The sequence below is a fragment of the Antennarius striatus genome, chromosome 10 (genome assembly GCF_040054535.1).
Source record: "Antennarius striatus isolate MH-2024 chromosome 10, ASM4005453v1, whole genome shotgun sequence".
NCBI lineage: Eukaryota > Metazoa > Chordata > Actinopteri > Lophiiformes > Antennariidae > Antennarius > Antennarius striatus.
In genome coordinates, this window is record NC_090785.1 from 3256248 (window position 1) to 3282657 (window position 26410).

The 26410-nt window shown below is 40.2% G+C and overlaps 1 protein-coding gene across 1 annotated transcript; it reads right to left on the reverse strand.

Annotated features, from left to right (window-relative positions):
* Nucleotides 1-113: 113 nt before the first annotated feature.
* On the reverse strand, nucleotides 114-26093 carry rxfp1 (relaxin family peptide receptor 1). Its single transcript, XM_068325552.1, has 18 exons — nucleotides 25966-26093; nucleotides 21790-21927; nucleotides 15776-15859; nucleotides 11779-11884; nucleotides 11330-11401; nucleotides 10520-10591; nucleotides 9914-9985; nucleotides 9671-9742; nucleotides 9393-9461; nucleotides 9146-9217; nucleotides 8956-9027; nucleotides 8054-8125; nucleotides 7532-7603; nucleotides 7056-7127; nucleotides 6248-6477; nucleotides 3348-3758; nucleotides 2919-3137; nucleotides 114-1770 (listed from the first exon to the last, which is right to left on the reverse strand). Exons 1-18 carry the CDS (start codon nucleotides 26009-26011, stop codon nucleotides 1451-1453), a joined length of 2271 nt encoding a protein of 756 aa, XP_068181653.1. The 5' UTR covers nucleotides 26012-26093; the 3' UTR covers nucleotides 114-1450.
* Nucleotides 26094-26410: the final 317 nt, after the last annotated feature.

Sequence of the window (26410 nt, forward strand, 5' to 3'; positions counted from 1 at the left end):
TGAAGAATTCATCTTCATCTGTGTGCGTGTGTGCCGCGAATGTATATATAGATGCATTTCAAAAACAAACAATAAAACAGTTTAAGGTCATTTATTATGGGACTCAAGTCAATACAACAATTTAAATATTTTTAAGATTATATGTAAGCCGGCAGATATTATGAAAGTATAAATGAGATGAATGTAAACGCAAAAAATAAACAGTATTAGCAAATCATCGTTTTAATAAATCTCTGCTGTGGTTTGGTATACATTCATATATTTACATTGTCTGAACCACATGTCTTGACAAGAACAGTCCATTGCAAACTTATGCACCAAGGAGTTTGTGATCATTGTAGAAATGCCTTCACTGGGAAAGCTGTCCTGTAAAAAAAAAGTTTTTAAAATAGCGGCCTGTGAAGGAGGTTTGGGTCCAAGTTCAAAAGCCCAGACCAGCTGGGGAATTTCAAGAAAAGATGTGTAAAAGACAATTAAAAAATAGCTGCATGTGTGCCTACAACACTCTGGTCATTCCGTTCTTTATTACCATCCAAATCAGGTATTATTTGTTGAACATACAGGACATTTCACATACATTACATTCACAGTTCCTTGAATTAATTTTGGACAGCAGAGACAACACAAAGTAAATACAGCATGACAGTAATTCTTTAGGGCTCAATTAAAATACTTATCTATAATAAATAAATCATGACTTGCAAGCAGTGCTGTACATTTGTCTTAGCCGTCTCTTTAAATTCGTCATGCTCAAAAAATCCACAAAAATTTGTCAGATAATAAATAAAACAACAAATAGATGTGCGTGAGTGTTTAATACAGTGTGACGATGCCATGGTATGGATTGTGGCCCACATGTAGAGACACTGATTCCACTCATTACTGTGATAGCCGCTGCTCGGTAAAGATGATGTACAAAGTGGAATTTGCAAAAACCACCATTAAATACAAATTACTTCCAACAACAAGATAGAAATGATGGCACAAATCAGCGATTGTCCCCTTAAACAATTTTTGTTTTCAGATGAAATGTTCGTTTACTGAGACGAACGATCTTGAATTATGTTTACAGTATTTTCTGCACTATAAGGCACACCTAAAAAACTTTAATTTTCTCACAGACTGACAGTGCATCTTATAATCCAGTGGGCTTTATTTGTGAAAAAAAGTTTTGAAATAGCCCATTGATTGAAGGGTCACCTTATAATCAGATGCACTTTATGATCCAGTACGCCTTTTATATGAAAAAGGTCTAAAATAGGCCATTCATTGAATGTGCGCCTTATAGTGCGGAAAATACTGTATTCTGATGAGGTGGTGGACGACAATACAAACCGATCTACGTAGCTCTGCTGTCCCACATCTAGATGCCTTCGTTTGTTCGTGTGTATATGTGGTAGAGTGGTATTGTTGCTTTGAGGTCACTGAGCGCACTATTTTGTTTCTGATGTCACTGTTTGCACGTGGCACTGCCATTAAAGCCCTCGTTGGTGTTTTCCACGGACGTGACCTTGGCTAGAGTTCCTGTTTTTTCCAGGAGGTGTCCTGTGGTGGGGCCGTGACTGTTGTCCTGCAGAGGCCACATCTCCTGCCAACTGAGAGATGGATAATGAGCTGGTTGACCACTGAGCAGAGGTCTACTCTGCCGGTAGTTAGCCCACACCTGCAGGATGGTCTCTTTGAAAGGCCGAGTGGTGAGTGTATAAAGGATAGGGTTAAGAGCACTGTTGATGGGAAGGATAAATATGACCACCCAGGAGCTAATGGTGCCTGCAAGACATAAAAGACAAACAGGAAGGAATCACACAACTGAGCCTGGTATGATCTATTTTGATCTAAAGGAGAAAATGTATCTTTTTATAGGCTTTACAAATAATATGACAGGAATAACTGAAATCAACACGTAAGGAATTACTTTCCAGACTCAATTGTTTTTAACACAAGTTCCACAGCTGTCACCGCAGCAATAAAACACTTCCACACTAGATGTTTGACTTTGTCCGCCCACTGTTTAATCCACAAAATTACATAAACCGGCCTCATGCTGATGTTTGATTTCCTCTTTGGTCAAGTCTAATCTTGATTAGATTCTCATTCAGGAGGCAGACGGCATGAAGTTAAGCTGATTTGAGATTCACAGGTGACAGGTGCATAATAGGATTTTTAGAACCTGCTCAAATAAGGGTTATGTGCTCAGCATCTTTGATCATCTGAAGGCGTGGAGTACATAATTCCACACTGCTATAAATACAGGTTTGTTTTTTTAACATTAGCCTCTGGCACTTTTTTTGTGTTTAAAAAAATATGCAGCAGGGCATATTTCTAATTTGATCTTTTTTATGGGAGTATAAACACTTTTGGAATTCAAGAAAATGCATTTTATCCCAGCAGGGAACCAAATTATGGGGCCACAGCTTGCAAGATTGTAGATGTAATATATTTTGTGCGGCATGTAATTGGTCATTTGGGTATAAACCACTAACCTAAAACCCTACAGTAAAATGCTCTTCATACAATGATAAATACTTTAGAGACACGTTACCCTACTTGGAAATAGTTTAACATACAGAAAATGCACTACTCCTCTAAAATGTCTCTTTGATTCATTTGCTTCCCTGTGTGTTTGACAATATTTTATTTGTCTGCAATGATACTGTCAATTGTTTCAAAAGTTTCCACAGGTTCCATTCCAAAGTTTAGCAAAAAGAAACAAATGCAGTCTTCCACTGTGAAAGAAGCACATCACAAATCACTTGGAACAGATTTAGCACTGCAATAAACAGCAGAGAGGACGTCATCGAATTCCACGTGGGCCAAGGTGTAATGGCTGTGAATTCTAAGGCTCCCTTGCAAAAGTTGTAAGCTGCAGTGGGAAGCTAATGGGTTGGCAGGCTTGCTCATCAAAATGTGTCCCATACCGGGAATCTCCACCTGCAGCAGTGACAGGATCTTGAGGATGAAAATGGGGATCCAGCACAGTGAGTCGGTAATGACGATAGAGAAGAACCTCTTGGCGATGGTGACCTCTTTCTTGATGTGGTTGCTGTATTTAGTGGCCTGAGTCCCTGTTCTCTGGATGTTGTAGAACATACTTGCATAGGATAAGACTATGATGAGGAATGCCACCAAGTTCAGACCTGAAGAGAGACATTTAGTTAGCTTCTGATTGGAACAATGGTGTGAGCTTATAGTTGAACCTTCAATGAGTTACAAAAACATGCATCCAAATGAAATGAATGCATTCAAATGAAATGAAATGAGCACAAATGCACTGGAAGTGAATCAAGAAAATCAACATATGAGACAACGAAAAGGCTTGAAGGGTCATTCCAAGAACAAATTTTTACCTAAGAAAATGACGATGGAGTAAACGTGAGCCCAAACCGTCTCTGGCTGCTCGGAATGCAACGGGAAACAAACTCCATTGGTTCCGTAGAAGTTGCGGAAAAGCCCCTTGCAGGCCAGAGGCAAGAAGGCAACAGTGAAGCCAAACATCCATATCCCAAAAAGGATGGTGACAGTTCGTCGCCAGCCAGGCGTCAAGTACTGGAAAGGGTAGACGATGCAGATGTATTTCTCCAGCGTGAGGTATGTGAGGAGAAGGACCGACACCTCAGTGGACAGCATTGCCAAAGAGCCGATCACTTGGCACTGAGCGCTGTCCATCCAGGCCTGTGCATGCCGGTTGTACTCGCCACGGAACTTCAGATCGTACGCGCCAATCATGAAAAGGTAGATTCCCATCAATCCGTCTGCACCTGCAAGGAGTAGAAGTCATGATTTAGAGAATAATCAGAAGACTCATTGATAAAGACTTCAATACTGATTAACGACTTTAATTTTCAAGGAGCTCTTTTCCAAAGATAACAAAATAGGGATGAAATGTACCAAAGGAAAAGCTTCCTGTCTGTGAAATGGATAATGGAGCTATGCACTAATGGAAATTCATGTTTAGGTGGAAGAAGGACAAACGCCAGATATTTTCATCACTGAAGAATTGTGGTACTTTTTTTTTTTCTTTTTTTTTTTTGCACAAGTAAAAGAAAAAAGTTGTGAAAGTGAAATAAATAGAAAATAGATGCTCTTGTACACCTTTATCTGTCATTGGTAAATTCAACACACAGCTTTCAACCCTTCAAAAAAGGCTCATGGTCACTTCGACGGTCATTAATAATTCCCTTTCATTCATCAAGCAAAATCAGCCAAGGTGAGGCTTTGTAAATGACTGCCATGTTTTTTCTGACATCTTCTTTTACAAGCCATTCTATGTGATATCTGTTGGCGAGTCTCACCATGTCTAGAACCGTGATTTGATTGTCTAATATATGCTATACATGCAGTTAGACACATATTTATCATGACCTCATTAATGTGTTAAAGATTAAAGTTGCACTCCAGCTGATTCAATTGTTCCCCAACACAGAGCAGAGAGGATTGAGGGGATCAGAGCCCAGGGAAAGATTTACATGAAACTTTTATGAGTTTGGTCAGGATACAAATGTAATACAGGGGAAAATGTCCCATTCACACTTAAATAATCAAAATCCTACAACAGGTTTTCAGAACATCAGGTGATTACAGCAGGATAGAAATGTCATCCTGTGGGATGGAGGCTCAGTTAGGTCAGATCGGCATTGAGGAATTTCACAACTAACCCCACAGGATTTGTCATTCTGGCGGTGGCCTGTCTGAACTTGTTTCTCTGGTGCAGCAGGAGGGAGAATCTGTCTACCCTGATTTTAGGTCATTACAGATAGCAACCAGGGCGAAGGCAAGCTGTCGTTGTTCCTCCGGCGACATCACGCTGGTGGGTGTAGTTGGACTGTGTTCTCTGGACTGGTGAGCATTCGCCTGTTACTTGTCTGATGAACTGTCCTGCTTTCAGCGTTCCAAAGGCTCGGTCTTGGCAATGTCATTTTACTGTTTAGTGGAGTAACTCAGTTTAACAACGAATGGTCATTTAGATTTGTTAGGATAAAGGCATCAAGGTTGCTTTTTGACTCTCAGTTCTTCACCTCCACTTTTTTTGATTCTTCATTTATATTCTTCTTTCCAGTCACACCTCTATTTGATTGTAATAAGTAGATTAAAAACAACTAAGTCCTGCCAGGAGGAAGAAACATAATCCATTATTGTTGGTTAAAAAAAAGGATTATCTGGCCTGTCTGGCTGTGATAATTACCTTAAGCTCTGTTTTTGTCTCATCTCGGCAACTAAAATTAACGTTTTTCTGCAAACAGTCCCAGTGGACATTTGACTAACAATTTAAAAGGTCCACAAATTAAAAGAGAGATGATGAATACTAAACATCATTCTCTGCATGCCTTTCGTTGTGGATGAAGCAGGACAGAGAACAGAAATCCTCTATCTAAATATTTGTTCAGATGGTCTGTATTGTATAAAGTCATACAGGATCCACAATCAGTGTAGACCCACCAGAGGTAAAGTAATGGAACTACCATCATAATATTCCTTTAATACACTCTACATCCTTTTAAGTCCGCTGTCTCTGTAGTACACACATTCTATAATTTCCTGGTTCTATAGGTGTATAAGGATAATGAGTGAATTATCCAAACACAAAAGTCTTTAAAGTCAGATGTTTGCTTTATGTTCTTTTAAACACATTTTCGTTAACACATTTTCCTCCTGTGACTTACGACAACCCGTTGAACTTGAGCTGAGTGTCTATCAGAAGCTAATTTGGCAAAATTTAAAGGAAAACATTGATTTTTGATCTGAGCGATTGTTGAAAGCCTCTATCTGTAAAAACATGTCTTCAATCTTGAAATGGATTTATTTCATATTAATTTACTTCATATTTTTTTAATAGCATATCGTGATTCTGCAGAAACCCTTCAACAAATTGTGTTAGTGAAACGCAAATGAATATCCAACATTTTACTCACGGGTGGTAATGTCACCACAGGAAGTTTAAGTCATTTAGAGAAGTCTATTTTACACTGCTACAGATGCATAATTCAATATTTGGTTCTATAAACATAACTGAAAGTTAAATAAAAATATGGATGAACTGTGAAATAATATTCATGAGGGAAATATTCACCAATCTGTCATATTTTTTACAAATATGCCTCATTTGGCATGGAAAACTAAATCCGGTATGAGTTACAGAAGGTGATAATTATACGCTGCTCAGTTGAAGTGCTATACTATGACCGCAAAGGGAAGTCTAGAAATAGAAGGTTGGATGCATCATCCCTCAATCACATGCGGCATGACTTACAGCAGAGGGAGATGATGCACATGGCATGGAGTTTGTTCTCCGACCGAATGTACGAGCGCATGCAGATGACGAAGATGTTGCCAAAGCAAGTGGTGGCGGAGACCACCCAGACGAAGACCCTCAGCACGATGTTGGCCAGCAGGTCCTCGAAGGACGAAATGCCATCGGTGTTGGGTTTGCAGCTGCGCACATGAGGAGCGTAGCCACAGTACTGGAATTTCTTAAAGTAGCTGTGATGAGAGATTGAAGTAAAGCATCAAGGCAAAGCATTTACAGAGTTGTACAGTACAGTATTGAATTGTATTGATCAAATCAAGTTTTTTTTCTAACAATTTCATGTCTTTTTTTCAAATCACCTCATAGACTAATTTAACAAAGTTGTCATGAATTCTCAGTTCATACCGTTCTCACTTCCTTCTACGTCCAACTAGAAGGACTACAAAGACTTACGGATGATTTTGCCCATTGAAAGAAATCTCATCTCCATCCCATTGAAAGAAAAGCAGTGAAATCAGCTTGTGGTCTCACAATATTCAATTTTCATCTATATGCTAATATGTCCAATAAAAAAAATACAAAAAACAATGGTGATGGTGATAAGATTAAATTACTTTGGGTCGACGGGTAATGTAGAGGATGAACAAAAGCAGAAAAGAACAATTGTCAAACGGAGTGATTGTGTCTATTGGAATAATAGACTATAAGGACATTAAACATAATGCTAGACATTGTTCAGTCACTCTGTCTATTCATGCGTTATACAATGTAAAGTTTTTAAAGAACTAGTCCACCACAGAGTGGTACTTACATATGTGTCAGGTATTTGAGAGGCTCAAACATTCTCCGTTGGATGTTTTCAATTTCTATCCCCTCAATACTCCTACAAAAGAGGAAAAAAATTCAACACAAAGACTGACACAACAGACTTTATATAGCACATACTGACTTTAAAGTTGGGTAATAATTTGGGAATAGGCTTCTGTAGGAGGAAAAATGTGTTTTCACCAAAGGTTACCCACAGGAAATAGCTTTTCAAACGCTAAATGAAAACTTCTGACCAGCCCAACGGCATTTTCGCCCATTGGCTCACAGAGACCCTGACCTTATGTGGATTCATGCCTGCGTCTGAAGAAGAAACTGTACAGAAAGATCATGCATCAAATGCCAAGACCCTGTCCAAATCAGACTACCTCGACAGAATGACTCGTCTACCTGACTTGTCTGACTCTTCTTTATTTCGAGTGCTCTTTGCACATGCACGGGAATCATTCAGCGCATACTTACAACGACTTCAGCTTATCCAGCTTGTCAAAGTGGTCGACCTGGAGTTTCATTATGGGGTTGTATGATATATTCCTAGAAAATAAAGATAACCTCATTGGTACGGGTCAAACATTTATCAAGGAAATTGAGCAAATTCATTGATTATACATCAAGAGGCCTGGACTACACAAAGACAGGGAAGTGCCTTTAACCCCTGTAAATCTGTTTCTTTTAGCTCCCACAGGTGTGCATTGCTTCCATGTTGTTTCTGAGTATTTGTGTCAGTCATTCTTTTTCTATAAAAACATGCAATACTTGCCCAGGAACCCAGAAAATACACACATGACTGGGAACTAGTATTCATACATGGACCTGCGGACTTTTGAGCAATCGATTCATGTTTACTAGACAGACTGTTAAGATTCAGGAAGCCTTTCAACAGTGGCAGCACCACAAGAAAACTGTTTGGTGATAGTTTCATGATATTTGAGAGAAGGCCGTCATCTATAAATCAAGATGTAAACATGTATTGTATGTACTCACAGTTGAAGCAAATCCGCCAGTAAGACAAAGAGATTGGGAGGAATCACCACCAGCCTGTTGTTGGACAGATCCCTGTGGACAAAGTAAAATCCACATTAACTCTACAAAATCAGAACAATTCAATATTTGTCTATTAAATATAGATTTTAAACTCTGCAGGCAGTTGGTTGAAAAAACTAGTGCTGTTTGCACAAGCCAAATCAAACACGAACAACTCAAATACCTCAACAGATATTAAGTGGAAAGGGAAAGAAACTGAGTAAAAGATTTCAAGGACTTTCAATTGAATATAGAGGCTCTGAACAGTCATACGAGTGTTTAGAAATACCCTTTAGAACACTTGCTGATAATGAAGGTGAATAAAATATTAAATACAGGAGAAAAAACCCTGTGTTTATCACACTGTGCAACACAGTGTGACAAACTTCAGCAAAAAGGGACAGACCTGAGGAAACTCTGCAATCACGTCTTCGAACAAAAACATAATAAAAATACTGACTGCCCATCCTCAGGTGTCACAGCTAGGGAGGCAAAAAGCGGTAATTTTTAATTAAAAAATGTTGGTTGGACTTGTGTCCTTGACTGCCTCAATTGTTGATTACAGATCTATTTTGCTATATATATATATATATTTTAATACTGAGAAGCTTCACACATACAAGACAACATACAACATTTCATACATTTTTCAAACAAAGATGCCTTCAAGACACTAATTACGGAAGAAGCTGACAAAAAATAACTTGTCTTTTCCAGCAATGGTGGATCAGCTACATTATTCTGCAGCTCTTATTTCTTCGTCATTCTCCTCTTCAGAGTTAAATTATGCTCTTTTAGACTGTTTTTAGGGAAATGATCATCTCCCGTAGTTCTGTCTACGCGTTCAAACAAGAGTAACTCACAACTCTCCGAGCATTTGTAGGACTGAGAAAGCCTGTTCGTGGATGTGACTGATCCGGTTCCGCTGCAAAACCCTTTAATGCCACAAATGCAGAAAGAAAAGTTTTATTCTTATTTTGTTTTTCTTAAGATTTTTAGGAAACTGAAGGTAATTTCAAGCCTTTCATGGGGAAATAAAGTAAGTGCACTTACAGAACTGTCAGCATGCTGCAAGAATGTAATGAGGCATTTCCAATAGTTTCAATTAGATTCCCCTCCAAATCCCTGCAATGTGTCATACACACACACACACACACACACACACACACACACACACACACACACACACACACACACACACACACACACACACACACACACGCACACACACACACATGATCCATCAAAAGGAACTGCCACTTTAATGATAAGACATCATTCTTTTTCACATCCTACTTACAGCCAATTCAACCTTGGCATTTCCCGACAGATGTCATCCAACTTTGTCAAAGAGTTGTTCAGCAAAACTCTGTCAATCAGCCAGACAAACAGTGTGACAAGATGTACCGGTAATTCATATTCCATCAGCATTCAAGGGAGAAACACTCAACATGGATATGAACTACCGAATCATGTTAGAAGTTCTGATTATCTGAGAAAACCTGACAGTTACAAAAGAGTAGAAAGAAATATCTGATATATGACTCACAGCATACAAAATTAAAAACAACAACTCACAATAAAACAAGAGAATTCAGCCCTGAAAATGTCATGGGGGATATTTGATGGATGTTGTTGTTTTCCAGGATCCTGCAAGAAAAAAAACATACATTCAGCTTCCTCTGCAGCATTTTCATTCGGAATAATCAGCATGAAAGCAAATCACGGTTGTTTAAGTATGACACTTCAATATTTACCAGATTTCCTAATATACTATGTATGGATGTTTCTATATTACTTTACTAAACGGAATAAACATACAGCCATTCCAGCTTGTGGAGGTCCTGGAACACCCCCGGCATCAGGACGGATATCTTGTTGTAGCTCAAATATCTACAATTTGGAAAAAGATGGAGGTTACCTGAACATGTCAAGTAAGTCAGCAGGGAAACTTTTATTGTGCAACTTTACATTACGCAATATTCTGTCTGCATTTTATAATTAATGCAATTGTGCCATTCTTACTTTTAAAATATAACAAAGATCCATTCATTTGTTTAGGGAAAGCTAAAACTGTGATTGTGCTGACTTTTTTCCTGTATATATATATATATATATATATACACGTATATATATATATATGCGTATGCTTGACATTAAAAATATACGTATGCTTGACATTAAAAATGCTTGACATTAAAAACGTGCAACAAAAATAAGCATAAAGTAAGAAATATGTGCCTGAGAAGGATTTTGAAGAAACACAAGGAACAAAGAAGTGTGAATAAGCCAGTGGTGATGAAAGTAAAATGAAAAACATGATGCGAGATCAGGTCATATTTGATTTGTACAATGGAGGATTCATCCCTATCCAACTGTTTCCTTCAACGTTAAACAGCCTGCATGAAAAGAAAAGAAGAAACTTACAGCCTTGTTAAATTATGAAGTCCCCTGAATGCATCAGGATGCACATCTCGAATTCTGTTGTACTGGAGATATCTGACAAAAGAAGAAAAAAAAATATAGCTTACAATAACGCAACATTTGGATTGCAAAGTACTTATCTTAAAATTAAACATCCATTGAGTCTGTTGGTTAATTCGCCTCCAGCCTTTGGCATAAAAAATTAAATCTCTCTGTCTCTCTTGTTGAGACCCACAGATTTCCTGCTTCCTGCTTTCCTGCTGCTTAACCTTATATTTTTTAATTTCCCTGCAAATCATGTAACACGGCCCAAGTTGTTCCCATGCTTGAGACTTGAGACTAAAGCTTTTGTCATAGGAAGAAAGATTCTGGAATCCAGATATTAGCTAGAAGACAATATTTGACATCAAACAATTGCGTCTGTTCAAATCCTGGCATCTTGTTACTTCTTGATGCCTTGATATTAATGCAGCATCACTGACAGCCATATTCTGTCTCTTTGTGTATTTCACACACCTGGCTAGTCTTTCTTTCTAAATGTCTCAGGGAACATTTTAATTTTCTCCAAAAAAAGAAAAGAAAGGGGGGGATAATCTGAGTCCTTTTGTGCTCAGAATAGAACAATGGCCTCTTAGTGTTCCCAGTTGAGGTTTCCCTCTCAGAAAAAGCTCCTTTGGGGCCATGAAAGTATCTGTCATCCTTATCTGGGCTCTTAGTAATCATAAACGCAGAACACTCAAGAAAATTGATGGTGATTGGAGTCACGCACGTTAATGACACTCTTTTATCGAAACCTACTCAAAGGAAACTCACAGTTTCTGCAGGTTCTGGTACTTGAAGAACGTGTTTGCTCTCAGTCTCTGGAGATGATTCCTTTTTAGAGACCTGAAAGATGAGAAGACTCTTAAAGTGAGATCATAGAAGGAGTTTTGCTAGACTGTAAATCCACACAGGATTTTTTTTGTTAACTTTTGAAGATGAAATGACCTTTTTAACCAGGCAATTGCTCTAAAATTATTATTTTTATTCATTAAGTGTCCACTTATAGGGTGTCAGAGGCTTTTCTAATATAATGGTACAGTTTTCTGTGACTGCCGTTCTAATCCTAGCAGACGCTCACAGCGGAGGGCCGACAGGTCGTTAGAGGAATCTGGTACAGCATTTCCAACATGACGTGACAGCCAATGCCGAGGGCGACGGCTTCCTGGAGATTGACTGGGGTTTAAGAGATTGAGAAAATAAAGGAGACATCTTCCACTCACATCATGGTGACATTCATGGCCACTGCTGGGATATCTTGAAGCTGTGCATTATCACAGTCCAGTTCCAGGTCTCGACACTGGCAGAGATCAGGAACTAATCCCAGCACTGTGGAGATAACGGGGAAAAGTAGCGGACAGCAGAGGGTTTATCAACCGGTGTTGGGCCTAGAGCCATTTAGGAAAAATGTAAACTTGTCTAGCTGGACTTGAAAACATACCTTGATATTAGAGGGTTGTGGATAAAATGTAATAAAGATTAATGAGACTGAACCAACAGCCAACCAGGTCTGACAAGACTGATGATTTACTAATTCTGGATTAAACCCACTTTTATTACCTGGCATCAGATTCCAGTTTAAATTAAAATGTGAGGGGGGTGGGGTGGGGCTGAGGGGTTGTATGGGTATTGAGGGCCAGCAACATGCGATGAAACACATTATCTTAAAGTTGACAACTTGAAGATAAATCTGAGATCCAACAATCTAAGTGATTTATTCTATACTAATCTTCTTCTTTTCCTTTCGGCTTTTCCCTTCAGGGGTCGCCACAGCGAATCAATTTCCTCCATCTAGCCCTGTCCTTTGAATCCTCTTCTCTCACACCAACTACCTTCATGTCTTCCCTCATTAGATCCATAAACCTCCTCTTTGGTCTTCCTCTAGGTCTCCTGCCTGGCAGTTCAAAACTCAGCATCCTTCTACCAATATATTCACTATCTCTCCTCTGGACATGTCCAAACCATCTCAGTCTGGCCTCTCTCACTTTATCTCCAAGACCTCTAACATGTGCTGTCCCTCTGATGTACTCATTCCTGATCCTATCCTTCCTGGTCACTCCCAGAGAGAACCTCAGCATCTTCATCTCTGCTACCTCCAGCTCTGCCTCCTGTCTTTTCCTCAGTGACACTGTCTCTAGACCAAACAACATCGCTGGTCTCACCACAGTTTTGTACACCTTTCCTTTCATTTTAGCTGAAACTCTTCTATCACACATCACACCTGACACCTTCCTCCACCCGTTCCATCCTGCCTGGACACGCTTCTTCACCTCTTTTCCACACTCTCCATTGCTCTGGACTGTTGACCCTAAGTACTTAAAATCCTCCACCTTCTTGATCTCTTCTCCCTCTAACCTCACTATTCCACTTGGGTCCCTCTCATTCACACACATGTACTCTGTCTTACTGCGGCTAACCTTCATTCCTCTCCTTTCCAGGACAAACCTCCACTTCTCTAGCTTCTCCTCCACCTGTTCCCTGCTCTCACTACAGATCACAATGTCATCTGCAAACATCATAGTCCATGGAGATTCCTGTCTAACCTCGTCTGTCAGCCTGTCCATCACCATAGCAAACAAGAAGGGGCTCAGAGCTGATCCCTGATGCAGTCCCACCTCCACCTTGAACTCCTCTGTCACACCTACAGCACACCTCACCACTGTCTTACAGTCCTCATACATGTCCTGCACTGCTCTAACATACTTCTCTGCCACTCCAGACTTCTTCATACAATACCACAGTTCCTCTCTGGGCACCCTGTCATAAGCTTTCTCCAGATCTACAAAAACACAATGCAGCTCCCTCTGGCCTTCTCTGTACTTCTCTATCAACATCCTCAAAGCAAATACTGCATCTGTAGTACTCTTTTTTGGCATGAAACCATACTGCTGCTCACAAATGTTCACTTCTGCCCTTAGTCTAGCTTCCACTACTCTCTCCCATAACTTCATTGTATGGCTCATCAGCTTTATTCCTCTGTAGTTGCCACAACTCTGCACATCTCCCTTGTTCTTAAAAATGGGCACCAGCACACTTCTCCTCCATTCCTCAGGCATCTTCTCACTATCTAAGATCCTGTTGAACAACCCAGTCAGAAACTCTACTGCCACCTCTCCTAGACCCTTCCATACCTCTACAGGTATATCATCAGGACCGACAGCCTTTCCACTCTTCATCCTCTTCAATGCCCTCCTCACTTCATCCTGACTAATCTTTGCTACATCCTGGTCCACAACAGTCACCTCTTCTAGTCTTTGTTCCCTCTCATTTTCCACGTTCATCAACTCTTCAAAGTACTCTTTCCATCTTCCCATCACACTACTGGCACCTGTCAATAGACTTCCATCCCTATCCTTAATCACCCTAACCTGCTGCACGTCCTTCCCATCTCTATCTCTCTGTCTTGCCAACCTGTATAGATCAGTCTCTCCCTCCTTACTGTCCAACCTAGCATACAAGTCATCATAAGCTTCTTGTTTGGCCTTTGCTACCTCTACCTTCACCTTACGCTGCATCTCCCTGTACTCCTGTCTACTCTCCTCAGTCCTCTCAGTGTCCCACTTCCTCTTGGCTAACCTCTTTCTCTGTATACACTCCTGTACCTCCTCATTCCACCACCAAGTCTCCTTATCTACTTTCCTTCCAGATGACACACGAAGTACTCTCCTACCTGTCTCCCTGATCACATTAGCTGTAGTTGTCCAGTCATCTGGAAGCACCTCCTGACCACCCAGAGCCTGTCTTAACTCCTTCCTAAAAGTCATGCAACACTCTTCCTTTTTCAGCTTCCACCATTTCGTCTTCTGCTCTGCCTTTGCCCTCTTCATCTTCCTCACCACCAGAGTCATCCTACACACCACCATCCTTGTTTGGCTACACTCTCACCTACCACTACTTTGCAGTCACTGATCTCTTTCAGGTTACACCGTCTACACAAGATGTAGTCTACCTGTGTGCTCCTACCGCCACTCTTATAAGTCACTCTATGTTCCTGCCTCTTCTGGAAGAAAGTATTCACTACAGCCATTTCCATCCTTTTTGCAAAGTCAACTACCATCTGTCCTTCTGCGTTCCTCTCCTGGATACCAAACCTGCCCATCACCTCCTCATCACCTCTGTTTCCTGCACCAACATGTCCATTGAAGTCTGCACCAATGACAACTCTCTCACTTCTAGGCATGCTCTGCATCACTTCATCAAAGTCCGACCAGAATTTCTCCTTCTCCTCCAGCTCACATCCTACCTGTGGAGCATACCCGCTAACAACATTGAACATCACACCTTCTATTTCTAGCTTCAGACTCATCACTCTATCTGACACTCTTTTTACCTCCAGGACATTCCTAACAAACTCCTCCTTCAAGATAACTCCTACTCCATTTCTCTTCCCATCTACACCATGATAGAACAACTTGAACCCTGCTCCTAAACTTCTAGCCTTGCTACCTTTCCACCTGGTCTCCTGGACACACAGTATGTCTACCTTCCTCTGCTGCATCATGTCAACCAACTCTCTACCTTTTCCTGTCATAGTTCCAACATTCAACGTCCCTACTCTCAGTCCTATACTTTTGGTGTTCCTCTTCTCTTTCTTCGTGCGAACGCACCTTCCTCCTCTCCTTCTTCGACCAACAGTAATCCAATTTCCACCGGCGCCCTGTAGGTCAACAGCGCCGATGGCGGTCGTTGTTAACCCGGGCCTCGACCGATCCGGTATGGAAGTCATAGGTTTGATTCGCATATTTGATTTGGCAAAAGTTTTACGCCGGATGCCCGTCCTGACGCAACCCTCTGTATTTATCCGGGCTTGGGACCGGCACAATAAGACACTGGCTTGTGTCCTCTTGCGACTACATTGATTTATTCTATACTAATAAATCATTAATAATTCTAATATAGTTTCCAGACACTTTTTGTTCACATGTGGTATCAAATACTTTTTTTTTTTTAAATTTTCTAAATCAATATTGAAAGTTTTCTGCCAGGATCAATCATGATGACTATCCTCCAATAGAAGTGGTTGTAGTTGAAAACCTATTTCTGTTTCGTTGCTTCTTTTTAGCTGTCAGAGACAGGATATAACACATCCAGAAGTTCGCGCCATCAATTATCGCAAAAAGGGATCCGCTCCAACCAATCATAGCAGGACGTGACCGTAATCACTAATTCAATGTATATTCACATATAAAGACGTAGATTAGAAACGACAGTCGTACTCACAGCACATGTTGGACTTGGTCTCAACGTTATTGTTGGGCATTCCAAAGTACTTGTCAAACAGGTGGGGCCATCCATTATTGTCTCCTGGAAAATAAAATGGGGTCGACAAAGACATCAAAATGAGAAGACGAGTCACCGTTTGTGCCTCACAGCATCTTTTCTACTTAAATGTAATTTGAAGTCATTAAAATGTTCCAGTCAGTCCAGAGGGCAGACATTTCACTCTCTTTGTCCTCGTTCCTTTGTGAGTAACATCTGCTCTACTGAGAGCAGGAGAATGGCTTTGATGGGAATGGTGGTCGATGAAAAGGTCGGCAGGTCGTATCCCTGAAAAAAACACTGAACCCCAAGATCCCCAGTTGGTTTAAAGTTAGCCAACTGCTCCTGGGGGGGTGGGTTGGATTGGGATTAATGGTAGGATTAATGAAATATTTGTAAAAAAAAACAAAACAAAACCAAACTTTCTGTAGCTGTGTGATGCTTTGGGTAATTCATGAACGTAAAAGTCCAAATAGTGTAAGACTTCATTTTTTTGGACGCTTCCAATTAGACCTAGAGAGACATGACAATAAAAATAAATCATCATCTTCGTATGACAAGGGGAACATTGTTCATATCTTACCAATGGCAATTTTTAAAAAATGGTATTTTCAATAATCTGACTCAGCCCAAACCTTTAGTCTTTAATTTTTCCAGTTCTGAAAAAATTCTGATTAAATGTCACAGTGATTATAAAATGCCTTTTTAAAAAAAAAAAAAGTGTCATGATCTAGAGGATGCTTCACAAAATAAGAACATTCTTCCTTCTGCCTCCGAAACATGCAAGAAAAAAGAACATTGAGATCAACATGCTGCATATACGTATATATATATATATAATTTATATAAATAAATAAATTATATATATATATATATATATATATATATATATATATATATATATATATATATACACACACACGCACACACACACAAAAAAGGTTTCATGTTGTTTTTCTAAGGACAGAAAGTTGCTAAAATCTCACTGCTTTCCTTGAGGTGCTCTGATGCAGCATTCCAGCTTTTCAAATCAGACCAGAGCTGAAGAGTTACTGATTTCCCAGATCCCAAATTGGAATATGCGATTTTAATTTTTGTAGTTTCTTTTTTTTTTTTTCTACATGGGAAATTGAACTGAGAACCGTTACAGCGCTGGCATCACGTGACATCATTTTGAGGAAGTCCATACGTGGTTCTACACCTACTGTACATGGCCAGGAAAGCAGCGGTGGGGATGGTTTCCCTGCTAATACTAGAATAAAGCACTTTACAAGATTCACGCAGAGAGGAAAAGGAGGCATGGATGACCTTTTCTACATCAGAGGATGAGAGAAATGACCCAGTTTGATTTGTTATCTCAGCTAGCAAAAGCAGGACTGTTCTAATTTAGTCGTGGCATGACCGCTCCTCGGCTCCAGGCCTCCTTACGAGCAAAAGTATGATTATAGGTCATCAAAGCTGAATGCCGCTTTCAAATCTGTGGCTAGTGGACCTTCCAGGTTGGTGGGAAGACACCCACGTGCCCATCTGGGTAAAAAAGACTCAATCAGGTGGAACAAGAGCACCTGTGATGAAAGGAACACTCAGAACATGAAGCTATGAGCTTCACACGTAAGCGTGGGATTGGATATCAGGACATTGACAGAACAGTGGTAAATGCATTATATATTCCAAGCCATGTCCATGTATGTTTCATTATGCAATCCATTAGCGGTCATGCTATTTATTACCTCTTGGTCCTTCTGTTCAGCTTCTGTGATGCTTTTTTTTTTTTTTTTGACTATTATGATAGGTGGCGTCTTTGAGGCAACTCCCTTTTTTAGTTTTTCAAATGAGCTTTTGCTGAGCCTGCTATTGCTTTTAAGATTGATTGGTGATTCTTCTTCTTTTATTTCATTTTGTGGAAATTACCATGAAAAAAAAAAAGTAACTACTTAGAACTTTTGTTCTATTATTTCCTGAACTTATTTCACATCTGATAAACACATCATGCGAGTTTGATCTGAAATGATTTTAATATTAAATACTTGACACTCAGTGGCAGATATCAGTCTCCTATGAGTTGCGTGGGATGGGTGGGACGGGGGGGGCGGGGGGGGGGCAGTTGATGATGACTCAACTGCTCTCAATTCAAAGCAGGGAAGGCCACTTCTTTAGAATTCCAAATTAATTCTTCATGAATACAAATCCACTGAGTGGCTTTCATATATGCCACTCATGCATTTGATATCTAAATGAAAGCATGTGCCTGGAACGTAACCTTATTTTACTTTCATAAAGGTCGCTTGTATTTAATATTTACATCAATACATTAAAAAGATTAAAAAATGAACATTGTGGTGAAACTTCTCTTCCCTCGGCGAGGAGCTCTGAGCTCAGACGCTGTGTTTTCACGCTGGCCTTCCAGTTTTACAAGAAATGAAACGATTGAATGATGGACACACTTCTCATTGAGATTACCAGAATTCTGCGGCTACTTTCTATATATAATATAGTCAGGGTCAGGGTTTTTGTTTTGTCCTTTTCGTGTTTAAATGTTTTGTAAATATGTGAAAAATGTTCTGAGTTCATCTATTTTCTGTCCAAACCACTACACAGCCTAAGAAAAAAGCTACCTTTTTAAAAATGTTTTCATAAAAGTTTTGACATCATTAATTGTCTGTGGCTCGCCATGTGCGCTCCTCAGGGTATCTATGACATTTAAAGTCTGCTTGAATGTCACTGTGTGATCTTGTGGCTCTACAAAATAGCTAGTTTTGAAATTCATTACTTACATCAGAACCTTAGCATTTTTTTTCATTTTCACGAGACAGATAACAAACAGGAGCTAAGGTGACAACATAATTACATTTCAGATGTGCATTTTTCTTTTTTCTTTCAAAGCAGCTTTTTGTTGTTTGTCAGGGCTTTCTGGATATCACAGTGAAAACATCCAGTCGTGTGAGGAGAGAAAGAGGAAATGTTTGGAGACAGGAAATTGTTCGCATTAGCTAAAAATGGTGTGTGCGTGTGTGTGTGTGTGCATGTGTGTGTGTGTGTGTGTGTGTGCATGTGTGTGTGTGTGTGTGTGTGGTAGAATACGTCTTATGCAATAAAACTGTTGATGTAACAGTTATCACCATGGGAATGAAAGACTCCCATCTCTGATCACAAAGAACATCATATTTTCTTTAAGTGTCCCTGAGGAGCGCTACTTCCGTATAAACCTTGACTTCCTGTGTTGTGTGTGTTTGCACAGTTGTGTCATTTTAAAGGTGCTAAATGTACATCCAACACTTGAAATGAGAACAGAGCGTTTTGAGATAGCAGGCTGCTCAGTCAGCTGTCAGTCAAGCGGAGTGTGCTGCGTTCAAGTCTCTGAAGCAGAGTTGTTGTTTTTTTTTAAACTGGTCTTCAATGACAATAATATAGCACATGAGAGAATGCATTACCTCTAAAATGCGGTGATTCTTGACAGGCCTGACATTTATACACAGCAGCTACACAACTGCTGATTTGCTTTTCTCTCCAGTAGTTAGATTTTTGTGTCTGGAGCAGAATTAATTCTCTTCTAACAATGGTTTGTGCACAGATGGCCGGTTGTTCCATAATCTTCTATTTTTTCATTCATATGCACTTTTGTTTTTCCAGCACCACACAAAATACTGTGTGAAACTCTCTATTCCACTTTATTATTCTTTATCCATGCAATTAGCTGTTTCTCACAGATGTGTTGTGAGGAGAAATCCGGGGAGGATTTTTAGAGGTTTTTGTGGCGTCAACTCCAGTGTATGCGTATTGTAATGAGCATGAGTCACCCCCTAACAGAACAGTCTTCCCCCTGACAGTTTCAATAGCATTCACAATTTGACTTAAGCTGGCCTGATGGGAATCCAAACAACTCGCATGAGGCTGCAGCAGCAAACAAACCACTTATTCCTCCCTCTCAGTATTTGCTTCTCTGCATTATCAGTAAAAGGGTGCAGATCAGACAACTGCTTTAGAGTTCAATTATCCCAAACCTGTCCAGTTAGACCTGAAGAAGTCAAATAGAAGTTGAACTTTGTTAAGTTGAACATGAACCTACGACCATATATCAGGTCACACATGTGCAGAAAGCACATAAATAAAAATTGCAGTTCTTTGAACATGCTGTCCACATGTTCCACAACTGAAAATGCATTTATTTTCGATGCTAAAAAAAAAGAAAAAAACAGTGGTGATGAATCAGGTTGCTATCTGATGAGAAAAAACCAGCATAAATACTCTGAGCGAAAAGCAGGTCAGCCATCAAAGAAGCAAGTAATTCACCATCGACCGCGCATTACGTTCCATTTCAGCAACGGTGGTTCATGACAGTATCTTTCCAATCCAATTGTGGTGTCCTGATCCTTTGAAATGAGAAGCATTGCTGGATTATCTCTTTTGCAGATTTATTATTATCTTAGTTACCTCCAGTAATTGAATAAAAGGCATGTAATGCATTAGAACATTAAGGGAAGCAAACACAAGACCTCCCATGCATGCAAACAGGCAGACAGGAGTTCGATCTCTATACCCAAGTAAATATTTCACACCTCTGCATAGCTGCAAATCCCCAACCCCCACCCGTCACCAAAAAGGTTTGGAACACATGAAGCGTGTAGGATGGAGGGAGAGAGTGGTAGTCATTCTGACACTCAGTACAAGGAGCAGCTTCTGCAGATCTTGAATGTTGGTGCTACATTGTACAATGTCTAAGTTTTCAATCTAAGTTTTCGAAGTTGTTTTTTACTTTCATAATTGAAACTGAAAAGGACATAAATCCTGGCCGCTTAAATCTGCAAACATTTAAGGTAAAGGGTCCTCAAAACATTTGGAAATGAAGTTTTTGATGACATTGCTTATGCAAGTGGCTCAGAAGACTTTTTTCTCTCTCTCTCTGTCTTTCTATTTTTTAATATTTTATATTATAGTAATTTTTTTGAGTGCAAGCTCAAAAGAATTTTAACAAATAACTGTGTGGGAGTTATAATGATTTTCCTCCGAGTAAATGTAAAATATAATATCAACAGTATTTTATATTTCTCTTTTATGTGGATGCACTGTGCATGTTTATATAATAATAATAATATGTATATGTATATGTATATAATACAAGCATTCAAGCATAGAAATAATGAATAGTTACGCACAAACAAGCCCCAGAAAACCCACTCGCATCAAAGCCATTGTGAAATTTCTCCACCAGCCTCTGAACAAAGAAGGAAGATCAGTAATGTGTTCGTATTTCACACAAAACTCTGACCTGCATGAAACAAACACATAAAAAATAATGACAGTAATGAGTTTAACTTCATAGGAGATATTCTGCATTACATTGTGGATAACCGCTGACATGCACCCTGGTGACATCATTCAGAACTTACAAAGACCGGAAACCACCGGTTTTCCTACTGGATGAAAAAAAAAAGAAACCTTTCTTATAATGACACCGCAGGAGTCATTATAAATGAATGCCTCCTGAGATTTAATCCAGTCACCGGTCATGCGTTAAGCTGTTTTCACCAACTGGAGGTTTTCAATCAGGACAAGCTTTCTGTATAAGCCTTGATCCTTACCTGACCTTTAATTATTTCTGGGTTCTGGTTGGACTGAGATTTGTGGCTGCTTCCTCTGATGTTTTTTTTTCCTCAAATTTATTTTATGTTGTTATATATTTATATCAGTGGCGGATCAATCACCCCATCTGTCAATGTTTGCCTTGCGGGTGACGAATGGAACAAAAGTTGACGTGACTTTTAGACGTGTTTCGTAAACACAAACCGGGCCTGGTTCCTTTTCGTGTAGCGCCCCACCAGACTAAAACAAGAGGTGATAAACAGAAGGTACCACTTGTCATTTCAGCATGGCTGACTTATCCAGCTTGTCAGACTGACCGAAGCTGCAGTTTCTTTATTCCAGGCAGGTTCAGAGGTTGATCCACCTTCAAGCTGAAAACTAGGAGAGTGACTCACCGCAATTCTCCTCATCTGCTTGATTTCCACAGTCATTGATGCCATTGCAGTGCAAAAGCTGAGGGAGGCATATTGTCAGGTTTCCACAAGGGAAGTACCCGAGTGGGCACAAAGCCTTCTCCTCGGTGACGTTGAGAGCTATAAAGAAAGCACACACATCCAAGAGAATGTCAGTGATTGGAAGAATGATCTTTTTTAAAATTGTTTCTTGTCATAAAATGAGCCTTCAGTGTTTCAGAAAACTTTTGACGGCTGTGAATCATGTTTGCTTTTGCATACTGTTGTCCAAACTCACGCCAAAAGGGATTTACGAGACAGCTGTCCCTCGTACGTTCCAGACTGAGTCAGCTTTCTATTTTATTTTTCGGAAACCGACAGCTGGACATGGCTGATGAACAAAAAGTCTAAATTATACAAATGGTTCCATTGACAACCAAAGATGCGAGACAAATCTTACTTCTTAATCGCACAACGTGGTGAGTTTCTCTTGTCCAAGATTCAGCAGACAGACGATTACGGATCAAACTTTATAAAAAGACGCTGTACTGATATTCCAGTACTAGCACTTAACAAGGTGAGTAATTGAATTCACCACAACTGTTGGAGTCTCCCTCTACAGTCTGGAGTGTGATGACGAAATAGTTACTATCGTTTGACTTGGACACCTTCCATAAACATATTTATGGAATATTTTTCACGCTCTATATCCACCAGATTACACTAATAGATTAAATATTAAAGTTAACATTGATAATTAACATTTAATGGGAGGTGAAATCAAATGAGTGCAAGGTATCAATGTGTAATCTGGCTTCAATTTGCGATCGAAATCGATCTAAATGCTGCATGCCTTTGTTAGAGAACCCAGAAAGGACCCATTTAGGTATGGAGAGAATATACAAAATCCATTATTGACCATATATTTATGTTAGCAACTATGTACACCTGTGTGTCATCTGCATAAACATAAACATGCACTGTGATTTGTAATGTCAGCAAGTGGCAGCGTGTACAGTATAGTTAGAACAGTAATGGACCGAAACAGCTCCCCTGAGGCACCCCACCAAGGTCATGTGACCTCCATATTTAATGTACACCTTCATCACTTTGATGTCAGATTTAAGTCAATCTAACACACTCATAAAGACCAACCAGCATGTCAAGAGTCTAACGGTATTGTGGTCAATCACAGCGAATGTTACACTTGAGTTTGAGAGAACTGGGATTGAGACCTACCAGTAATTGTTTTCCACAGGGTTCACTGGGATCTATTTAGTTTCCATCAGCTGTAATTCTGATGGAACAAAATGAGACAATGGAGACGACTGCAGTTGAGAAGGAGCAGCATTGAGCACCTCGACCATAGTAGAAGATAATCCGGAGTTTCTGGAATTCCCTTTAACAGCCTCTGAAAATTAATCCTCTCTTATCAGATGCTTGTTCCTTTATTTACCGAATATCATGAGTCTAGTTTTCCTTCATTTTCTTTCGGTCGATCCACAAACTCTCTTCACCATGTGATTAACATGTGATTGTTTAACCGAGGGGGGAATCTATCAGTTAATCCATTTTAGCATTTAGAAAACAGTATCTAAAGCTGATGAAAGAGCAGCCATGGGGTGTGTGCCGAACCTCGCTTCAGCATCGACTGCAAGAAATTGTTTCTGAACCAAGAATTCTTTTTTTTGTTACCTTTTACAGCGGCACACACACACACACACACACACACACACACACACACACACACACACACACACACACACACACACACACACACACACACACACACACACACACACACACACACACACACACACACACACACACACACAAACAGTAACAGTAACAGTAAGAAACATATACAGTAAATTCTGAAATACAGTATTGGTTCAAAGTTGTTCAATAAATCCAAATCAATATTTACACACCCAATATTAATGATTGAGCGCCACATCTTTGAAGACATTCTGTTTATCGATGAGGATATCAGGATTTAACTGGTATACATTAAACAATGGGTCCTCCACCATAAACAGCTGGTGGGGGATACAATGTGACGTGGGGGGCAGCAGTAGGTCAGGAGAGGTGCCAGTTCAGCTCCTGAGCACTGCCAAGGGTCCCTTGAGCAAAGCCCCTTGGCAGTGCTTGGGAGCTGCTCATTGGGGGTGCACCCTGAGGGAGCTGCCCGCAACTCTACCTCTCACCATCATTTGTGTGCCCTACAGCCCCCTTGTGTGTTTGTGTGTGTGATTGTGTGTGCGTGCGTGCGTGCGTGTGTGTATGTGTGTGTATTCTGGCCTGTACGATATATATTCGTGTGTGTAATGATCACTAACAGGAGTGGAAAAAAAGTTTCCCCAGCAAGGGACTAATCAGAATCAGAATTTGAGTCAGAGTCCTTTATTAATAAATAAATTACTAATAAAGAGATATTTAATCTTTAATGAACTCATCTGATTCCACTCTGAGCTAGTGAGATATTCAAATGATGTCAGTTCACCCAACTCAAAGCCATTCATTCATTCATTCATTCATTCATTCATTCATTCATTCATCTTCCACTTCTTCCGCTTGCTGGGGGGGTTGTCAGAATCTAACCATGCCACCCAACTCAAAGTCATCACGCACACATTGTGTTGAAGAAATGGTGATAAGTCTGCAGATAGCTTGAAGGGAAATCTCTAAGTGCATTAATAAACAAGCTGCAAGGATGGTGGAGAACCAAAGTCTGGTTTGCCTCTGATAACAGGAATAGGAACAGCGGGGGGGGGGGGGGGGGGGCAAACTGGCCAGTTCTGAAGCTGCCAGCTTCAAACAAGCTGGAGCAGAAACAACAAAACACAGTAATAATTGCCCAACGCTAATAAAAATAATTGTGAGGCAGATTCCACAGGTAAACAGGTTGAGGTTATGGAGCAACTCAATTCACGAACAACAGCAGACTTTGCATGCCAGGGGTGTCTTTTACTGTCCGTACGTCACGTGTTTTGTTTATTCCCTTCTTCAAATGTCTTGCAGGTGTGGAGAATGAGCCAATTATACGAATTGCCATCAGATCAGACATCCTGTTCAGGAGAAATGAAAGCAAGGGACCCCCCCCTCAGACATATCTCTGAGGACAGACACCACTCAGCATCCAAGGGAAACCCACAGAGGACAAGAAGACAGTCATGGCTACAGTCACAGAGTTCTCCAGGCTCATCACAACCCAGCTTCAGCTCATTGAGCTACATGCTGGACCGGAGAGCCGCAATAAATTCACCTGCTCAACAAAGGACTGATCCAGCTGCATGAGACCGACCTCATTCTGGCACAAGACATGTCTCCTTTTCAGTGTGATTGTGGAACAGACTTGATGCAAAGGCATAATGCATGAATGAATATGTTCCATTTTCTCTGTACTTGAGTGATATTTAATGTGTCAGTTCTCAAATCCAATTATATACAAGGCAAAAATGGAAAACATCGAATTAGATATTTTACACTCTTCAGAAGGTAACTGTTGATGCCAGAAAAATAATTAGCAAGATTTCCTTATGAAGAAAAATATTTTTATTGTCTGTATTTTCAGGGTTATGGGATGCTTGGATTATTCTACTGTGACCGCATTCCTTTAATTACAGCGGTTCCAGTTTGAATCCCTTGTAAATTGAGTCCTCCGTGTTCCGTTTGGATTTGCAGACCTTTACGCATAAAAGACGCAGCAACACATGACAGTGACTGACCACAGCGTTCAAATATGATGGATGCAGCGTTTTATACCACAAGAAATGAAAAAAAATTTTAACGCAAAAAAACATCAAATAAGGAAATATATCTATAATATACTAATAGTAAGTATGAGTGAAATATTGGAACGATTTACTATTAGAAATAGAGAAAAGGCTGCTAATTGCAGATTAATTAACCCCCCTGTGAGATGCCTCCCACTGATTTCGATCACACCCCCTTCCAGTTATTCAGATTTATTAGGCTGAACCGTATGTGACAGTTTGCCTGTCATGCGCCACTGCAGCCCCCTTTGGAGCTTGGAAATGATGTCCAAAGACGCATCATTTAAATTTACACAATCACAGACGATTTCAGTAACAAGCAAGCAAAAGAAACAACAACAAAAAAAATCTACGCGTGCTTCAAAGATTCCATAAATTATCAAGACGAAAAGTTTGAACTCACCCGACGACACTCCACAAGCGAGAATCACGGCCACATAAACTTGCATGGTGTGATGAAGTTGGAGTGGAAAATCGCGCGGGTGGTGATTTTCAGCGGGAGCAGCGATGATCGCGGCTGCTTGTACACATTTGGATCCTGTGCGTAAAAAGCTTTTTACGCGTGGGTTCGCTTGCTTGGATAAGCGCGCAGGGAGTTGATGAAGCGACTCAGTCAAACCCTTTGGAAGATCGAGTCCGTCTGCCAGATCCACGGAGGGCTGTCAGAAAAAGAAAAAAAAAGAAATCACATCCGCGACCACCTGACGCGCGAAACGCAGCGTAGGTTCAGCGCTCACGAAGGGGGAGGGCGACGATGGGGAGGTGGTGATGAGAGAGTGGGGGTATCCGTGTCTATGATTAAGACCCTAAAAATAAGCAGACCTAGCAGTGGGTTTTTAACAAATACT